General features: G+C 49.9%; 2 protein-coding genes across 18 annotated transcripts in view; one reads left to right on the top strand and one right to left on the bottom strand.

Moving 5' to 3' along the window:
* TTLL3 (tubulin tyrosine ligase like 3) overlaps positions 1 to 6403 on the top strand; it is a 31889-nt gene extending 25486 nt beyond the window's left edge. For 4 of the 17 annotated variants that reach the window (XM_053598729.1, XM_053598730.1, XM_053598728.1 and 1 more), the window contains 3 exons: positions 1817 to 2087; positions 3479 to 3705; positions 3893 to 6403. In XM_053598729.1, the coding sequence (XP_053454704.1) occupies positions 1817 to 2087; positions 3479 to 3705; positions 3893 to 4273 (879 nt within the window). In that variant the 3' untranslated portion in view covers positions 4274 to 6403. Of the gene's footprint in view, positions 1 to 1816; positions 2259 to 3222; positions 3300 to 3478 lie in introns of all 17 variants that reach the window. The other 13 variants (XM_053598739.1, XM_053598738.1, XM_053598731.1 and 10 more) reach the window with 12 other exon arrangements.
* Positions 6404 to 9651: 3248 nt separating this feature from the next.
* On the bottom strand, positions 9652 to 15563 carry RPUSD3 (RNA pseudouridine synthase D3). The gene is made up of 9 exons (XM_053598784.1): positions 15425 to 15563; positions 15004 to 15143; positions 13495 to 13539; positions 12739 to 12838; positions 11956 to 12063; positions 11790 to 11874; positions 11436 to 11559; positions 10852 to 10991; positions 9652 to 10074 (listed from the first exon to the last, which is right to left on the bottom strand). The coding sequence occupies exons 1-9, from the start codon at positions 15523 to 15525 to the stop codon at positions 9883 to 9885; spliced, it is 1035 nt and encodes a 344-aa protein (XP_053454759.1). The 5' UTR covers positions 15526 to 15563; the 3' UTR covers positions 9652 to 9882.
* Between the last annotated feature and the right edge of the window lie 1771 nt (positions 15564 to 17334).

The raw sequence follows: 17334 nt of genomic DNA, 5'->3' as shown, positions 1-17334 counted from the left end.
TCATAGCTTACAGCAACTTCTGACTCCTGGGCTCAAGTGATCCTTTGTCTCAGCCTTCCGAGTAGCTGGGACTACAGGCATCCGCCACAATGCCCGGCTAGTTTTTATTTATTTATTATTTTTTTTAGAGACAGAGTCTCACTTTATTGCCCTTTAGGTAGAGTGCCGTGGTGTCACACAGCTCACAGCAACCTCCAACTCCTGGGCTTAGGAGATTCTCTTGCCTCAGCCTCCCGAGTAACTAGGACTACAGGCACCCGCCACAAAGCCTGGCTATTTTTTTGTTGCAGTTTGGCCGGGGTGGGTTTGAACCCGCCCCCTTAGGTATATGGGGCCAGTGCCCTGCCCACTCAGCCACAGGCGCCACCCTTTTTTATTTTTTTTGAGACAGTCTCAGTATGTCACCCTCAGTAGAGTACCATGGCATCACAGCTCACATCAATCTCCAACTCTTGGGCTTAAGCAATTCTCTCGCCTCAGCCTCCCAAGTAGCTGGGACTACAGGTGCCAACAATGCCCAGATATTTTTTTGTTGTAGTTGTCATTGTTATTTAGCAGGCCTGGGCCAGGTTTGAACCAGCCATCCCTGGTGTTTGTGGCTGGAGCCCTAACACTGAGCTACAGGTGCTGAGCTGCAGCTAGTTTTTAGAGACAGGGTCTTGCTCTTGCTTAAGCTGGTCTCTTAACTCTTGACCTTCAGCTATCCATGCAACTCGGCATCTCAGAGTGCAGGATTTATAAGCATGAGTCACTGCAGCCAGCCTGCAACCTCAAACTTGGGCTCAAGTGATCCTCTTGCCTTAGCCTCCCAAGTAGCTGGGACTACAGGCACCAACCACTACAGCGGGCTAGTTTTTAGATTTTTAGTAGAGATGGGGTCTTGCTCTTGCTCAAGCTGGTCTTGAACTCCTGAGCTCAAACCACCTGTATTGGCCTCCCAGAGTGCTGGGATTACAGGCGTGAGCCACCGTGCCCAGCCTGTCTTCTTTAAGGTTCTTAGTTCCTGCTCTCCCATAACTTGACAGGCTCCAAGCCTCTTCTTTTGTCTGGGTGTCATAAGTCAAATTCTCCATGCAGAGAATCTCGCTCAGCTCTGGAAGCTGCCCACGCAAGGTAGCCTAACAGGTGGAGCCACACACATTCCAGCAGGTGTAGGGGCGCTAGGAGGGCAGTGATGTGGAGGGGTGCTGGTGGGGGCATAGCTAGGATTCCCCTTCTCCTCTGGTTGCCAATCTCTGGGGCTCTGGGACTCTAGATCAGCAGTTTTCAACCTGTGGGTCGCGACCCCTTTGGGGGTCAAATGACTCTTTCACAGGGGTCGCCTAAGACCATCCTGCATATCATATTTACATTACAATTCATAAAGGTAGCAAAATTACAGTTATGAAGTAGCAACGAAAACAATTTTATGGTTGGGGGTAACCACAACATGAGGAACTATATTAAAGGCTCACGGCATTAGGAAGGTTGAGAACCACTGCTCTGGATATTGATCCAGGTCCCCAGGGTCAGACCCCTTACAGAGGTGGGCTTCCCATTTCTCAGCCGAGAAATATCTTTTTTTTTAGTTTTTTTTGTTGTGTTTTGTTTTTTATTTTTTTTGGTTGCAGTTTTTGGCCGGGGTTGAGTTTGAACCCACCACCTTCAGCATATGGGGCCGGCGCCATACTCGTTGAGCCATAGGTGCCACCCCCAGAAATATATCTTGACCAGATGCCTGAGAAATTAATTCCATCCATCTCTGCCTTAGGTCCTGCTAGGCTAAGGATTCCGGCGCCACAATCTGAGCAGGCTTGTCTCCTCTTCTTGCCCACAGCCTGCTGTGGAGGTACCCCAATATGTGGGTATCCGGCTCCTGGTAGAGGGCTGCACCATCAAGAAGCCTGGGGCAATGTGTCATCGGCGGATGGGGATCCGCCCAGCATTCCCTCATCTGCTGACCCAACGAGGCTCTGGGGAAGGCAAGGACTCAGGGATCCTCACCCACAGGTCAGCTTCTAGGAAAGTTGCTGGGGCCAGGAGCCTGGGGCACAATGAGAAGCCAGACTCCACTGTCATCACCTCGGCTCCCGGAAAGGGGAAGAAAGGCAAGGTGGAAAGTGCCACAGCCCTCGTCTGCCCCAATCTCCAGAAGTGGGATGCCCCCCTCTCCCGCACCAGGATGGGCTGCATTGTCACCATGACCTTTGCTAGTGGGGACAGGCTACCCTACCCCTTGAATAGAGTACCATTGGGTCCAAAGAACCCCCAGCCCCTGAGTAAGACCATTTTTCCCAAACACCCCAGTGTCCCAAGGCAATTTCTTCCAGCTCTCCTGGCCCCTCCTAACCACCTGGATTTGCAACCCCACCAAAGAGCTACCAGTAGCAAGTGAAAGCCAATATTCACAAAGTATCCTTTGAAAATACAAAGCCAGGCTTGGCACCCATAGAACAGTGGTTACGGCGCCAGCCACATACACCAAGGGTGGCAGGTTCGAACCCAGCCCAGGCAAGCTAAACAACAATGACAACTGCAACAACAAAAAAATAGCCAGGTATTGTGGCAGGCACCTGTAGTCCCAGTTACTTGGGAGGCTGAGGCAAGAGAATCACTTAAGCCCAATTCCACAGCACTCTACCGAGAGCAACATAGTGAGACTCTGTCTCAAAAAAAAAAAAAAAAAAAGAGGGCGGTGCCTGTGACTCAGTAAGTAGGGCACCGGCCCCATATACCAAGGGTGGCAGGTTCAAACCCGGCCCTGGCCAAACTGCAACAAAAAAATAGCCAAGCGTTTGTTGGTGGGCACCTGTAGTCTCAGCTGCTCGGGAGGCTGAGGCAAAAGAATTGCCTAAGCCCAACAGCTGAAGGTTGCTGTGAGCTGTGATGCCACGGCGCTCTACCAAGGGCAATAAAGTGAGACTCTGTCTCTAAAAAACAAAAAAAGAAAATACAAAGCCAGATGAGTCCTGTCCTCTCCAAAGTAGTCGCTCTGTGAGGCAGGTATATGGCAGCTCGTGCTCATCTCAGAGATGCCAGAGAGGCCCAACTTAATCTCCCTGTAGAGCCCGAGCTTTCCCTGTTGCAGTAGTCTGCCTTTGCCTCCAAGCAGAGTCACCTCTGGGGGAAAGGAACTAGTATTTGCACAGCACTTTACAGTTTTACACTGTGCCACTACCTACTCAGCTCCTTTAGTCCTCATAACAACCTAGCAAGGTAGGTGCTATTATCCCCATTTTCCAGCCGAGGTATCAGGAAGTTTAAGGAAGCTGCCCGAGGTTGCACAGCTCAGAAGGGGCAAAACTGGGAAGCAGACCCAGGTCTGTTGGACTCCAAACCCTGTGTTCATCCCACTGCCTCTGGAGGAGGAACTGGGAGGGCTCCATCTGCCCTCACCCTGCCCTCCTCCCACCCTCCTTAACTCCTATACACACCTTGTGGGGCAGCTGGTCAGCCTTGGGGCCTCCGCAGGCCCTGACAGCCTCCCTTACTCCCACAGCCCCTTATTGTTTCCCCAACCTCCACACCAAAGCCCGGCTACCTTCTCCCCATGTGGTCCGACCCCAGGGGCGAGTCCTCAGACTGCAGCACAGCAAGCTGGTGGGCTCTAAGGCCCTGTCGACCACAAGCAAGGCAGTGATGACTCTACCTACAGCCAAGGTTTTGATTTCCCTCCCACCTAACCTTGATCTCAAGCAGACATCCAGCATCCCGAAGCCAAGAAAGGTGGGCCTTGAACTGTGACTCACACCCTGGCAGCGGGCAGTGCCGACCACTGGGGTCAGGGCTGGAGGGCACAGGCAGAGGGCAGCTCCCAAGGCTGGCTGGCACCCCAAGGGAAAAGCTTGTCTCCCTGAGAACCCCCTTCATATTATTCCTGATCATCTCTCTCCCTCTCCCCTTCTACACCGAGGCCGTTGCTCCCCCGTGCCTTCGAGGCCCCCAACTTGGAAGTGCCTGGTGGCCTCTGTCCTTAGAAGTTGGAACTCTTCCTAGCACCCACAGGATGGTGAAGGCCAAAGGCAAGTTCAAGGCCAGACTCTGCGACAACCCCAAGGCTGAGGCATACCCCATGAAGAAGCTGAGCTTCCTAGAACCCCTGCCCCTTACTGATACCTTCCAGAAGCCGGGTTGCAGGGGCTATGTGGCTAAGGAAGCCCCTGCTTCAATCCCCACTGCCCCTGTCCTGCATCTATCAACAAATAAAAAAGAACAAGTAATGTATTCTGGGCTCGGTCCCATTGCCATTGGGGGTTGGAGAGCAAGCCCATCTACCCAAAGTCTACAGAAATAGCAAGAGTCCATGAGCAGTTCCCATCTAGTGACACCAAAGGGGCTTCCTGTTCAGGGTCTCCATAGCATCTCAAATACTTGGGTGGCAGTGGGAAGGATAAGCTTTTGCTTATTCTTCAGACAAGAAAACTGAGTCTGAAAGAGGAAGTCCAACATGATGTGGCTGTGAGTAGAAGGCAAGGTCATAATGCCAGAAAGGCTGACCACTGGGAGTCCTCCCAACGCCAGATTAGTGGGGCTGGCAGCAGATTGACATTCTATTGGACATAGGAACATTTATGCCATGAGATATATGGCAATATAGGGAAAGGATCAATCTTGCTTAAACCCCAGCCCTTTTCTAGAGGAAGCAGTTTGTCCCTTTCCAAGCAAGGGTCATGGTCACCTAAGAATGAAATATCCAACAGGCCATCCATGTGAAAAAGTATGGTATTTCCAGGCAGTGCCTGTGGATCAGTGGGTAGGGCATCGGCCCCATATACTAAGGGTGGCGGGTTCTAACCCCAGCACTGTGGCGGGCACCTATAGTCCCAGCTGCCTCGCTCTGTGGGGCCAGGTGTGGTGGCTCACACCTGTACTCCTAGCACTCTGTCAGGCCAAGGCGGGTGGATTGCTTAAGCTCACAGGTTTGAGACCAGCCTGAACCAGAGCGAGACCTCGTCTCTAAAAACAGCCAGGTGTTGTGGCAGGTGCCTGTAGTCCCAGCTGCTACAGGGGCTGAGGCAAGAGAACCACTTGAGCCCAAAAGCTTGACGTTGTTGTGAACTCTGACACCACAGCATTCCACGGAGGGTGACAGTGACACTGTCTCCAAAAAAAAAGAATACATTTGTGGGGCAGGGCAGTGGCTCACACCTGTAATCCTAGCACACTGGGAGGCTAAGGGGGATGAATTGCCTGAGCTCACACGTTTGAGACCAGCCTGAGTCACAGTGAGACCTTGCTCTAAAGACAGCCCAGAATTGTGGCAGGCACCTATAATCCCAGCTACTCGGTAGGCTGAGGCAAGAGAGTTGCTTGAGCCCAAGAGCTTGAGCTATGAGCTATGACACCCACTCTACCAAGCGGTACAGTGAGACTTCCTCTCAAAAGAAACAGAAAAAGAATATATTTTTTTTCTTGGGGCTGGGCATGGTGGCAAATGCCTGTAATCCTAACACTCTGGGAGGCCAAGGCGGGTGGAATTGCCTGAGCTCACAGATTCCAGACCAACCTGAGCCAAAGTGAGACCATAGCTAAAAATAGCCAGGTGTTGTGGCAGGCACCTGTAGTCCCAGTTATTTGGGAGGCTGAGGCAAGAGAATTGCTTGAGCCGAAGAGCTGGACATTGCTGTGAGCTATGATGCCATGGCATTCTACCAAGGGCGACAGTGAGACTGTCTCAAAAAAAAATACATTTGTGGGGCCAGGCGTGGTGGCTCACGCCTGTAATCCTAGTACTCTGGGAGGACGAGGCGGTTGGATTTCCTGAGGTCACAGGTTTGAGATCAGCCTGAGCCAGAGCAAGATCTCATCTCTAAAAACAGCCAGGTGCTGTGCGGGTGCCTGTAGTCCCAACTACTCAGGAGGCTGAGGTTGCTGCAGGCTATGATGGCAGGGCACACTACCAAGGGGGACGGTGAGACTCTGTCTCAAAAAAATAAAAATACATTTGTGGGGCCAGACGTGGTGGCTCAAGCCTGTCATCCTAGCACTCTGGGAGGCCAAGGTGGATGGATTGCCTAAGTTCACAGGTTCGAGACCAGCCTGAGCCAGAGCGAGACCTCGTCTCTAAAAACAGCTGGGTGTTGTGACCAGTACCTGTAGTCCCAGCTACTTGGGTGGCTGAGGCAAGAGAACTGCTTGAGTCCAAGAGCTTGACATTGCTGTGAGCTGACACCAAAGCACTCTATGGAGGGCAACAGTGACACTTTCTCAAAAAAAAAAAAAAAAAAAAAAAAGAATACATTTTGGGGGCTGGGCATGGTGGCTCACACCAGTAATCCTAGCACACTGGGAGACTGAAAGGGGTGGGATTGCCTGAGCTCACAGGTTCGAGACCAGCCTGAGCAAGAGAGAGTCCTTACCTCTAAAAACAGCCCGGAGTTGTGGTGGGCACCTATAGTCCCAGCTACTCTGGTCGACAAGGTGAGAGAATTGCTTGAGCTATGATGCCACAGCACTCTACCAAGGGGGACAATGAAACTAAGTCTCAAAAAAACAAAGCATACATTTGTGGGGCTGGGTGTGGTGGCTCACACCTGTAATCCTAGCACTCTGGGAGGCTGTCGGGGATGGACTGCCTGAGCTCACAGGTTCGAGACCAGCCCAAGCCAAGGGAAGATCTCATCACTAAAAACAGCCGGGCATTGGCTCAGCACCTGTAGCTCAAGCGGCTAAGGCACCAGTCACATACACCTGAGCTGGTAGGTTTGAATCCAGCCTGGGCCCACCAAACAACAATGACGGCTGCAACCAAAAAAAGAAAAAAAAATAGCCAGGCATTATGGCAGGCGCCTGTAGTCCCATCTCCTTGGGAGGCGGAGGCAGGAGAATCCCTTGAGCCCAGAAGTTTGAGGTTGCTGTGAGCTGTGATGCCACCTCTACCCAGGGTAACAGCTTGAGGCTGTCTCAAAAATAAATAAATAAATAATAATAATAATAAAAACACAGCCAGGCATTGTGGCGGCCTCTTGTAGTCCAGCTACTAAGGGGCTGAGGTGAGATAATGGCTTGAGCCCAAGAGGCTGAGGTTGCTGTGAGCTATGTCGCCACAGCAGTCTTTAGAGAGACAGTGAGACTGTCTCAAAAAAAAAAAAAAAATTATAGGGCCAGGTGTGGTGGCTCACACCTGTAATCCTAGCACTCTGGGAGGCCGAGGTAGATGGATTGCCTGAGCTCACAGGTTCAAGACCAACCTGATTAAGAGTGAGACCTCATCACTAAAAACAGCCGGGTGTTGTGCTGGGGACCTGTAGTCCCTGCTACTCAGGAGGCTGAGGCAAGAATTGCTTGAGCCCAAGAGCTTAAGGTTGCTGTGATCTATGACAGCATGGTACTCTACCAATGGAGACTCTGTCTCAAAAAAACATTTGTGGGGCCAAGCACGGTGGCTCAGGCCTGTAACCCTAGCACTCTGGGAGGCCGAGGGGAATGGATTGCCTGAGCTCACAGGTTTGAGATCAGCCTGAGCCACAGAAAGACCTCATCTCTAAAAACACCCGGGCATTGTGGCAGGTGCCTGTAATCTGAGATACTGGGCAGGCGGAGGCAAGAGAATCTCTTGAGACCAAGAACTTGAGGTTCCTGTGAGCTATGTCATCACAGAGCTGTACCGAGGGCAACAGTAAAACTGTCTCAAAAAAAGAAACACATTTGTGGGGCCTGGCGCAGTGGCTCACGCCTGTAATCCTAACACTCTGGAAAGCTGATGGGGTGGATTGCCTGAGCTCACAGGTTCGAGACCAACCTGACCCGGAGTGAGACCTCATCTCTAAAACAGTTAGGCGTTGTGGTGGACACCTGTAGTCCCAGCTACTCGGGAGGCTGAGGCAAGAGAATCACTTGAGCCCAATAGCTTTAAGTTGCTGTGAGCTAAGATGCCAGGGCATTCTACTAAGGGCAACAAAGTGAGATTCTATCTCCATAAAAAAAAAGAATACATTTGTGTTGTTATAAGCCTCTCAGGTTGTGATCATCTGTTAGTGCAGCCCTAGGAAACTTATACACTAGTCAAATTGAAGATACATACACATACTCTGATCCAGAAATGCCCTGCAAAACTGAACCAGGAAATGTGTACAGGAAGGCTCTAAGTAAATGTGACAACCAAACTACTGTCCATTAACAGTTCTATGGATAAATTGCGGTCTTTCAAACCTAGAATCCAAACTATGTGACATGCAACCAGACACATTTCATGTTTAGAAGCAATAGCAAATCATAGATCACATACAGCCTGGTTCCACCCACAGATCTTCACCTTTCACCCTAGCACTTGGGGAGGCCAAGGCGATGGACTGCTTGTGCAGTTCGAGACCAGCCTGAGCAAGAGCAAGACCCCATCTCTACTAAAAACAGAAACACTGAAAAAAATAAAAAAAATAAAAAACCAGAAACACTGGGTAGACATACTGGTGCACTGCTACAGTCCCAGCTATTTGAGAGGAGACTGAGCCGAGAGGACTGCTCAAACCCGAATTTGAGGTTCATTTGAGCTATGATGCCACAGCACTCTACCCAGCATGACAGAGTGAGACTCTTGTCTCAAAAAAGAAAAACAAAAAAAATGAAAGAAACTTCAAAAACAGGTGAAATATAATATGTATATTGTTTAGAAATGTCTAGGTATGTGGTAAAAAAAAAAAAAAAGCAAAGAATTCTCCCAAATGAGGCCAGTGGTTTTCAACCTAGAATAGTAAAACCCCTTTAGGAACTTATACAAGTTGCCATTGATGCCAGGGTCCCCATTCTAGGCCCATTAAACCAGAATCATTGAGGTGCAGAATCATGAGAAAGCATGGGGACTTAAGTTTCCTGAGAGGCCTGGAAGAAGGGGATTCTAATGTGAGGCCAGGGTTGAGAACTGCTGCTTTTTACAACTGGAGGTGACCGGCTTTGGTGGCTCATGCCTGTATTCCCAACACTCTGGGAGGCCAAGGCAGGTAGACTGCCTGAGCTCAGGAGTTTGAGACCAGCCTGAGCAAAAGTGAGACCCCCATCTCTACAAAATAGAAAAAAACCAGCCAGGTGTTGTGGCAGACACCTGTAACCCCAGCTACTTCAGCTACTTGGGAGGCTGAGATAAGAGGACTGCTTTAGCCCAAGAGTTTGAAGTTGCTGTGAACTATGATGCCACAGCACTCAACCCCAGGGCAACTGAGTGAGGCTGTCTCAAAAAAAAAAAAAAAAAGCAAAAGATCAACACCTTCACTACACGTGTGTCCTAGAATAGTCAATTTTATAAAAACAGAAAGTAGAAGGGTGGCTACTAGGGACTGGGAGGAATTGGGAGTTACCGTCTAATGAGTATGAAGTTTGCAAATGGTTCTAAAGATGGATAGTGCTGGTTACAAAACAATGTCAGATGCAGTGTCTCCTGACTGTAATCCCAGTCGCAGGGAGGCTGAGGTGGGAGGATTGCTGGAGGCCAGGAGTTTAAGACCAGCCTAGGAAACATAGTGAGACCACCATTCCTAAAATAAAAAATAAAAGACTACATATGCGGGCGGCGCCTGTGGCTCAAGGAGTAGGGCGCCAGTCCCATATGCCGGAGGTGGCGGGTTCAAACCCAGCCCCGGCCAAAAAAATCACAAAAAAAAGAAAAGACTACATATTCAACTCAGCAGAGAGCACAGTTCATGATAAACACTCACCTAGCAAATTCTAAAAACCATACCATGAGGTAGGAATTTTTATTCTCTCAAGTCCAGAGAGGTGAAGTTACTTGCCCAATGCCACATAGCAAGCAAGTGGCCTAGAAAGAAGTTGATCTTAGGTTTGTCTGACTGTAGAGCCCAGAACTTAAAACCATGGCTTTACTGAATGTTGAACACTGACCTCATTCTCCTTGGGTCTGGTGCAGCTCCCCCAGCCCCTGCTTTCCAGTGGGAGGTCAGGAATAGAGGGGGACTATTGTTGGTGGAGCCCCAGGCACTGGAGGGTCCTGGAGAAATAAGGGGGCAAGGGTGCCAGGAGCTCGATGGGGGTGTCCCTGGGCCTGGGGCCTGGGATGAGGAGGCAGTGCAGGTGGAGGTGCAAGGGCAGCTGAGCAGCCTGGGAGGGAGTCAGGTGGAGGCGTCTGAGGAGGGTTTCATCCAGGACCTGGAGTGGGAGAGGCAGGTCAGTGTCAGCCACATAAATTCCAACTAGCTGCGTATCGGGTTCTAACGGAAATAGAAGTAGGGCAAGCACTTCCCACCGCCTTTGGTCTGCAGGTGTTAGTCATTTCCTTTCTACACACACAGGTGCACACGTGCACAAACACTCAGTGTGACAGTTTGGGGTTCACCAAATCAGTTTCCTCTGGGGCGCACAGCACACGGCTAAACTACATTTCCCAGTCCCTCCTGCAGTTTGGCGAGGCCACGTTACGTGAGTGGGAGGATGTATGCCACTTCCAGACCTGGCCCATAAAAACCTCGTCCATGTGAACCTGTACCATCTCCCCTCACCCGGCTGGACATCAACAACCTGGATGTCTGAGTGATTGCCTGGAACAAAGCCCACTCCTACCCAACTCCTGTGAACTGAACTTCACAGGAGGGGAAGTTACTGTGTTAGGATTCTGGTACTTTGGGGTTACTGTTACAGCAGGTAGAGGTACCCCAATACACACACAACCTCTTTTACCCCTTGCACTAAACTTAAGGAACGGCCTACCTGGAAAGGCTTTTAGAAATCAGCCACTTCAACTCCTTTATTGAACAGATGGTCAGAATGAGGCCAAGAAAGGGGGTGTCAGTGCCCAAGGCCACACAGCAAGTCAGGGGTACAAACAGCCTTGGAAGCCAAGTGGGCTGCCTTCCAGTCCTGAGACACATAGCTAGGTCTGGAGATGCTCCCCTCTCCCAAGGTAGTAGGCAGTGGGGGCTTGAGTACCTGTCTTTGGGGCTTGGTGCTCTCAGGTGGCAGCAAGAAGCGCTGGCCCAGGACAGTGCCCACTCGAGCAGAGTACACATGGTCACCGAGCACGGGACAGAGCTGTAGTATCATGTGCACCTGGAGCTGACTGGGGAACACTGGGCAACACAAGAGGCAGGAAAAACGGTGGGCAGCTGTTCTTTCTGTCTCACCCAGCATTGTCCCTGCCCTTTCCTTTGAGGAAACACCATCCCCATTCCCAAATCATATGGCTTTAGCAAAGTCAGTACTACAGCCCCTGCCTCCAGAGAGGGGCACATGACCAGGTCAGGACAATCAAAACTGTCAATCCACCTGGCCTGTGGGAGTTGCTCATGATGAGATGCAGCCCTGATTTAACTGTTGAAGCAACTGAGAATAAGGACAGCTCTTTTTTGCTAGGCTGTAAGCCTGGGGCCGCCACCTCCAGCTGGTTACATACACCATGGGCTCCATCAAATGCCCCCTAGGCTGCTGCTGAGTACTACCACTATCCTATCTGCCCCTACTTTCTTCCCTGAGCCAAGTACTGTTCTAAAGGCTGGCTGGGGGTTCAGACCCACCTGTCAGTGGCTGCAGCTGGACCAAGGCACAGCCAGAGCCTGTGGCCACCACACGGAAGTGGGTGAGGGTCTTCCTGACACCTTCTAGGATGTCCTTCCGGGATGGGTTCTCCACTGGAACTACCTGTGGTGCTCGCAAAAAGTGAACAAGTTTCACGCACTCCTAGAAGCTATGCCCAGACCCTCCCTGCTCCCAGGAGATTCTGGACAGGTCCCACTATACACAGGGGTCACTCGCCTGTTTTAGGGGGCAGGAGAGCCGGCCACCCAAAGCCCATATCCCTGACACAACTCCTCTAAACGGGAGAACATCCGGAAGGACCCCTCCTTTTCCCTGCTCAGACGCTCACTCACAAGATTGACCCCATCAGTGTGTTCCAGTTTCAGAGCTGCTTGGATCTTTCCCTCAGAAACAGCTGGGATCCCATCAGTGACAGCACTGAACAAGGGGCAGAAGGTGGTCACAGAGTAGCTTGCTGGGACGTCCCCACTGCCCGAGGAACATCCTAGCACCTCTTACCAGTAGGTGGCTGTCGGTCTCTGGGCTCTCCGTGAGCGGCTGAAGAACTGCTGAAGGCAACTTGCTGTCTGGGGACAACTGGAAAGGAGTACAAGCCCAGAAGCCTCCCTAGAGGAAGGGGACAAACCACACAAGTTAAAGTCCTTTGGGTTCACCCACAAAAAGGAGATTCCTATGAATACTAACCTGTTTAAGGCCAAACAGTAACATCATGACTATATCCCAGGCCACCTCCTTAGAAACAAGTCAGGCTTCCCCTTGTTTCTTATTTTGCCTTGGCTTCCAGGAAGCTCAGAGCCAAATGCCATAAAAATTGCCACCAATTGCTGAGCGTCCACCATGTGCCACATACTCTACTAGGAATTTTAATTTCAACTAGGAACTTAAATAATTAGGTTCCCCACGAACAAGCTCACAAGTTTGCAGAAATACTTCATCTTAAGTACCATCTCTAACTAATGGCAATTAGAGAAAAAAACATCATGTATTGACTAGTAATGCCTGCCAGAGCTACACAGTAACCAAAGGTACTGTTTTTTCTGTTTTACAGTTAAGGGAACTGAGACTCAGTGAGGTTTCATGCTTTGCCTAAAATCACACAGTTTGTACCCAAGATTTGAATTCAGATCCACTGGCTTCCTCCTCCTTTTCAGAGTCCTTGTATCCTACCTGTATGATCTCAAACCTTCCCATTGAAAATGTCTCAGCTTATTCCTAAGCAGCTATTTCCCCACCCCAAATGGGTACCTGTCCGCCTACCTTCCTGTCACCCATACCACTTACTTCCCAGGTGCTTGGACAACTTGGAGCTCCTGCTTCCCAAGCCCCAGGGACTGGCTCAGTTCGGGCAGCACTGAGAACAATGTCAGCTCTTCTGGTTTTCCTGGAAAATAAGGAAAATCCAGGTGCAGTTGCTTATCTTGTAATTCCAAATACTTGGGAGGCTGAGGCAGGAGGCTCACTTGAGGCCAGATGTTTGAGATAAACTTGGGCAACATAATGAGACCCCCATCTCTAAAACTGTTTTTTGTTTGTTTGTTTTTTGAGACAGAGTCACACTTTGTTGCCCTGGGTAGAGCATCATAGGATCACTGTAGCTCATAGCAAACTCAAACTCTTGGGCTCAAGAGACTCTCTTGTCTCAATTTTTCTATTTTTAGTAGAGACAGGCTCTCGCTCTTTCTTGCTCAGGCTAGTCTCCAACTCCTGAGCTCAAGCAATCTCCCTGCCTTGGCTTCCCAGAATGCTAGGATTACAGACATAAACCACCGCACCCGGCCTCTAAATTTTTTTTTAATTAGCTGGGTGCAGTGGTGTACATCTGTAGTCCTGACTACTGGAGAGGCTGAGGCAAGAGATGGCTTGAGACCTCATCTCAAAACATTAAAAAAAAAAAAAAAGAAAGAAAGAAAGAAAAGAAAGGGTACAAACTGCACCAGAGGCCAGAACTTCATCCCTTTATTTTAACTATGCCCTCCCTCATCAACATCAAACCCCCCCCACCTTCACGGCATTCCCTTTCATATGCTCTGCCCATACCTGTCACTGGCAGACCTTGTGGTTTATTCAGCGTCACTAGAGGTCCTGAAACATACATTATATGAACATCAGCAATAGAAAAAGAAAATTGGTAACCTTTATGCAGCACTAAAGAGTTTACAAAGCACTTTCTCATTCATCTTAGCACATGTCCCGTGATGACCCTCAGACTCGAGTTACCAGCTCCCCCCTCCAAACTGAACTTCTTTCTGTTCTTCACATATGCCAAACTCACTGCACCTCAGTGCCTTTGCACTTGCTGTTTCCTCTGTCCCAAATTTTCAAGACCTGGCCATGGTGGCTCATGCCTGTAATCCTAGCACTTTGGCAGGTCAAGGTGGGAGATCAACCAAGGCCAGGAGTATGAGATTAGCCTGAGCAACATAGCAAGACCCCTCTCTACAAAAACAAAAAACATTAGCCAGGCATGGTGGTGCACGTGCCTGTAGTCCCAGCTACTTGGGAGGCTGAGGCAGGAGGGTCACTTGAGCCCAAGAGTTTGAAATTGCAGTGAGCTATAAGGACACCACTGCACTCTAGGCCAAGCAACAGAATGAGACCTCATCTCAAAAAAAAGGAAAGAAAGAAAAAAACAAAAACAACAAAAAACAAATATTTCAAAAGCCCATCTCCTTTTTTCTTTTTTTGAGACAGAGTCTCAAACTGTGTGGCCCTGGGTAGAATGCCATGGCATCACAACTCACAGCAACCTCCAACTGGGGCTTGAGCAATCCTCTTGGCTCCGTTTTTCTATTTTTAGTAGAGACGGAGGTCTCAATTTTGTTTGGGGGGGGGTTGCAGTTTTTGGCTGGGGCGGGCTTGAACCTGCCACCCCTGGTATATGGGGCAGGCGCCCTACTCCTTGAGCCACAGGCACCAACCCAAGAGTCTCGATTTTACTCAGGCTGGTCTCAAATTCCTGAGCTCAAACAATCCATCCACCTTGGCCTCCCAGAGTGCTAGGATTACAGGCGTGAGCCACCTCACCACTTATTTTCTGATTAATCCATTTCTCCCACTTGAATGTTGACTTCCTTGGGTCCATAGTTGTCTTTTTCAACACTGCAGAGGCTGCCTAAAACAGTGCCTAGAACATAGCACATGTTCAATAGATAGTTGAGAAAATGAATAAACTCCTGAATGGAGACTGAGGTTCAGAGAAATTATTATCCTAAAGTCATAAGGCAAGCTGATTACACAGCCTAGATGTGTCTGACTCCAAAGCCTATGCTTTGTCCATCAATAAACAATAATTTACTATTATACCAATTCCTATTACTGAGTACCTACTATGTACAAGGCTCTCTAGTTATTCGTACTCTCTCCTCCTTCCCCAACCCTAGTGCCGGGCGGCGGGTACACGTCCTATGTGGCTCATCGCAGCTCATGCTGCTAGTGGAAGGCAGACCCAGGATTTGATCCCTAGGGCTTTAATGGAGCACCCAGCCAACATCCCTGCGGCAGACAACCCTCCCAGGTCCCTGTGCAGCTGTCTCTCACACCCCTCACCTTTCTGTTCCACCACGGCTGCCCTTAGCACATCAACCAACTTCTCCCGACTGAGATTCTTTATCCGCAATAGGCCCAGGAAGGACCGGTCCCCTAGGGGTCCTAACCGTTTGTTGGAGCCTCTAGGTTGCAGCTGACGCCTGGAAAAAGTGGGCAAAGCAACAGGAGAATCATTCCTTTCTCTGCACACCTCTTCCCAAGTCCTGCTGCCTCCGAATGTCCTGGCTGAGCTTCTTCAAAACTCAGGTACTACTGGCCCCACTTTAAGCGGAGAGAATTGAGGCTCAGAGAGGCCAAGGGACTTAGTTTAAAGTCACACAGCAGAGCCAGGATAAGAATTTATCTACCTAATCCAGATCCCGCACATCTCGTCTCCCTGCCCTAGCTTCCCTCCCACAGGAAGGAGAAAGTGCTTAATCACCGGGCCTCGGTGGCAAAGCCTGCGTCCCTGGGCGCTGCGCAGACCCTCAACCCCGACCGCCAGCCACTCCAAACCCGACCCAAGACACGGCAGCCACCCATCTCCCGAGAGATGACAAGTGCGCGTGCGTGTCCAGAAGGGCCGCCCTCACACTCGGCCGCAACACGATGATTGGTCAGACTGACTGTCAATCAAAATGGCGAGCACGCGAGACTCCGGGCTGTGGGAAAGCGGAGCTTTTTCCCACCCCCACCCCACGCCCAGGCAGGAAATGCGTCAATTTGCGCCTGTGATTTTTGGGAAACTGAGGCACGGGAGTGGAAGACTTTACCGTAGTCAGAGAACTTGGAAAAATACCCAGACGAAAGATCGAGGTTTTATAATTACTATTTCAATTCTTAGGAACCTGTTGACTACAAAAAAACCGTCAGTGTGCACAATTTTTTGTTTTTTTTTTTTTTTGCAGTTTTTGGCCAGGGCTGGGTTTGAACCCGCCACCTCCGCCATATGGGGCTGGCACCCTACTCCTTTGAGCCACGGGCGCCTTCCAGCTACAGGTGCCTCCCCACAATTTTTTAAGGTAAATTGTGAAGAAAAAAAAAATTCACATCCTTTGGTTCAGTAAACTTGCTTTGAAAAACAGACTGATGTGTAATCCAAACGGAGAGAAAGGCTAGAGGCAGAAAGAGGTCCAGTATAGCATCGTTTGCCAAAGCAAAAACAAATCTCAAAAACTGAGAAACAAATTGTACTATGATGAGCTCTTCAGGGGGAAAAAAATCTAATACGACATTATTAAACTTTTTTTTTTTTTGGAGACAGAGTCTCACTTCATTGAGTGCTGTGGCGTCATAGCTCACAGCAACCTCCAACTCCTGGGCTTAGGTGATTCTCTTGCCTCAGCCTCCGGAGTAGCTGGGTTTACAGGTCCCCGCCACAACGCCGGGCTATTTTTTGTTGCAGTTTGTCTGGGGCCGGGTTTGAACCTGCCACCCTCGGTATATGGGGCCGGCACCCTACACACTGTGCCATAGGCGCTGCCATTCATTTGACATTTCTTGAGTGCTAACTCTATGCCAGGCTCGGGCATTTGTGCCGGAAACACAGATGAACTGCTCCACTCACAAGTTCACCGAATTGACAAGAGTTAAGGTCCCTGCCCCACAACCTTTCTAGGGAAATGGCTGTAGAAGTGCTGAGAGGCAAGTACGGGGAACAGTGGTGAAAATCAGAGAAAGCTTCTGATAGAAATTCGCCAGGGCGGCCTGGCACCCATAGAACAGTGGCCACATACACCAAGGCTGGCGGGTTCGGCCGGGCCAGGTAAACAACAATGACAACTGCAAAAACAACAACAACTAGCCAGAAGTTGTGGTGGGCGCCTGTAGTGCCAGCTACCTGGGAGGCTGAGGAAAGAGACTCCGTGAAGCCCAAGAGTTCCAGGTTACTGTGAGCTGTGATGGCAGCGCACTCAACTGAGGGCGACATAGTGAGACTCTGTCTCAAAAAAAAGAAATTCACCAGGATTGCTGCTTGGGAGGATTCCCTGACCCTGGGCTTAAAATAGTGAGTCCCGGGCGGCGCCTGTGGCTCAACGTGTAGGGCGCCGGTCCCATATGCCGGAGGTGGCGGGTTCAAGCCCAGCCCCGGCCAAAAAAAAAAAAAAAAATAGTGAGTCCCTCCCACGCTGTCTGAAATAAAAAGAAAAGGAAGAAAGAACTAAAAAGAAGAAAAGGAATAAAGAAGAGGAAAAAAATTCACTAGAAGAAAAAGATACGTGTGTAGTGGAGGTGCAGAGGGAGAGAGCAACAAAGAGACAGGGCATTCAACAACTCTAGGGCATGACATTTGAACCTGGATGATATGAAGGAGCCAGGTTCTGTTAAAATTTGGGACAGAGGAAACAGGAA

The sequence above is a fragment of the Nycticebus coucang genome, chromosome 8, assembly GCF_027406575.1.
Source record: "Nycticebus coucang isolate mNycCou1 chromosome 8, mNycCou1.pri, whole genome shotgun sequence".
Taxonomy (NCBI): domain Eukaryota; kingdom Metazoa; phylum Chordata; class Mammalia; order Primates; family Lorisidae; genus Nycticebus; species Nycticebus coucang.
The sequence above is the reverse complement of the archived record's forward strand: the minus strand, read 5'-3'. Positions and strand labels throughout refer to the sequence as shown.

Coding starts and splice junctions, on each gene's coding strand:
- RPUSD3 (XM_053598784.1), bottom strand. CDS start 15,525: ATGGGTGGCTGCCGTGTCTTGGGTCGGGTTTGGAGTGGCTGGCGGTCG. Junction 11,875..11,955: donor AGACCGACAGCCACCTACTG/GTAAGAGGTGCT, acceptor CCCCTTGTTCAG/TGCTGTCACTGATGGGATCC. Junction 10,075..10,851: donor GCACCAAGCCCCAAAGACAG/GTACTCAAGCCC, acceptor CTCCCACTCCAG/GTCCTGGATGAAACCCTCCT.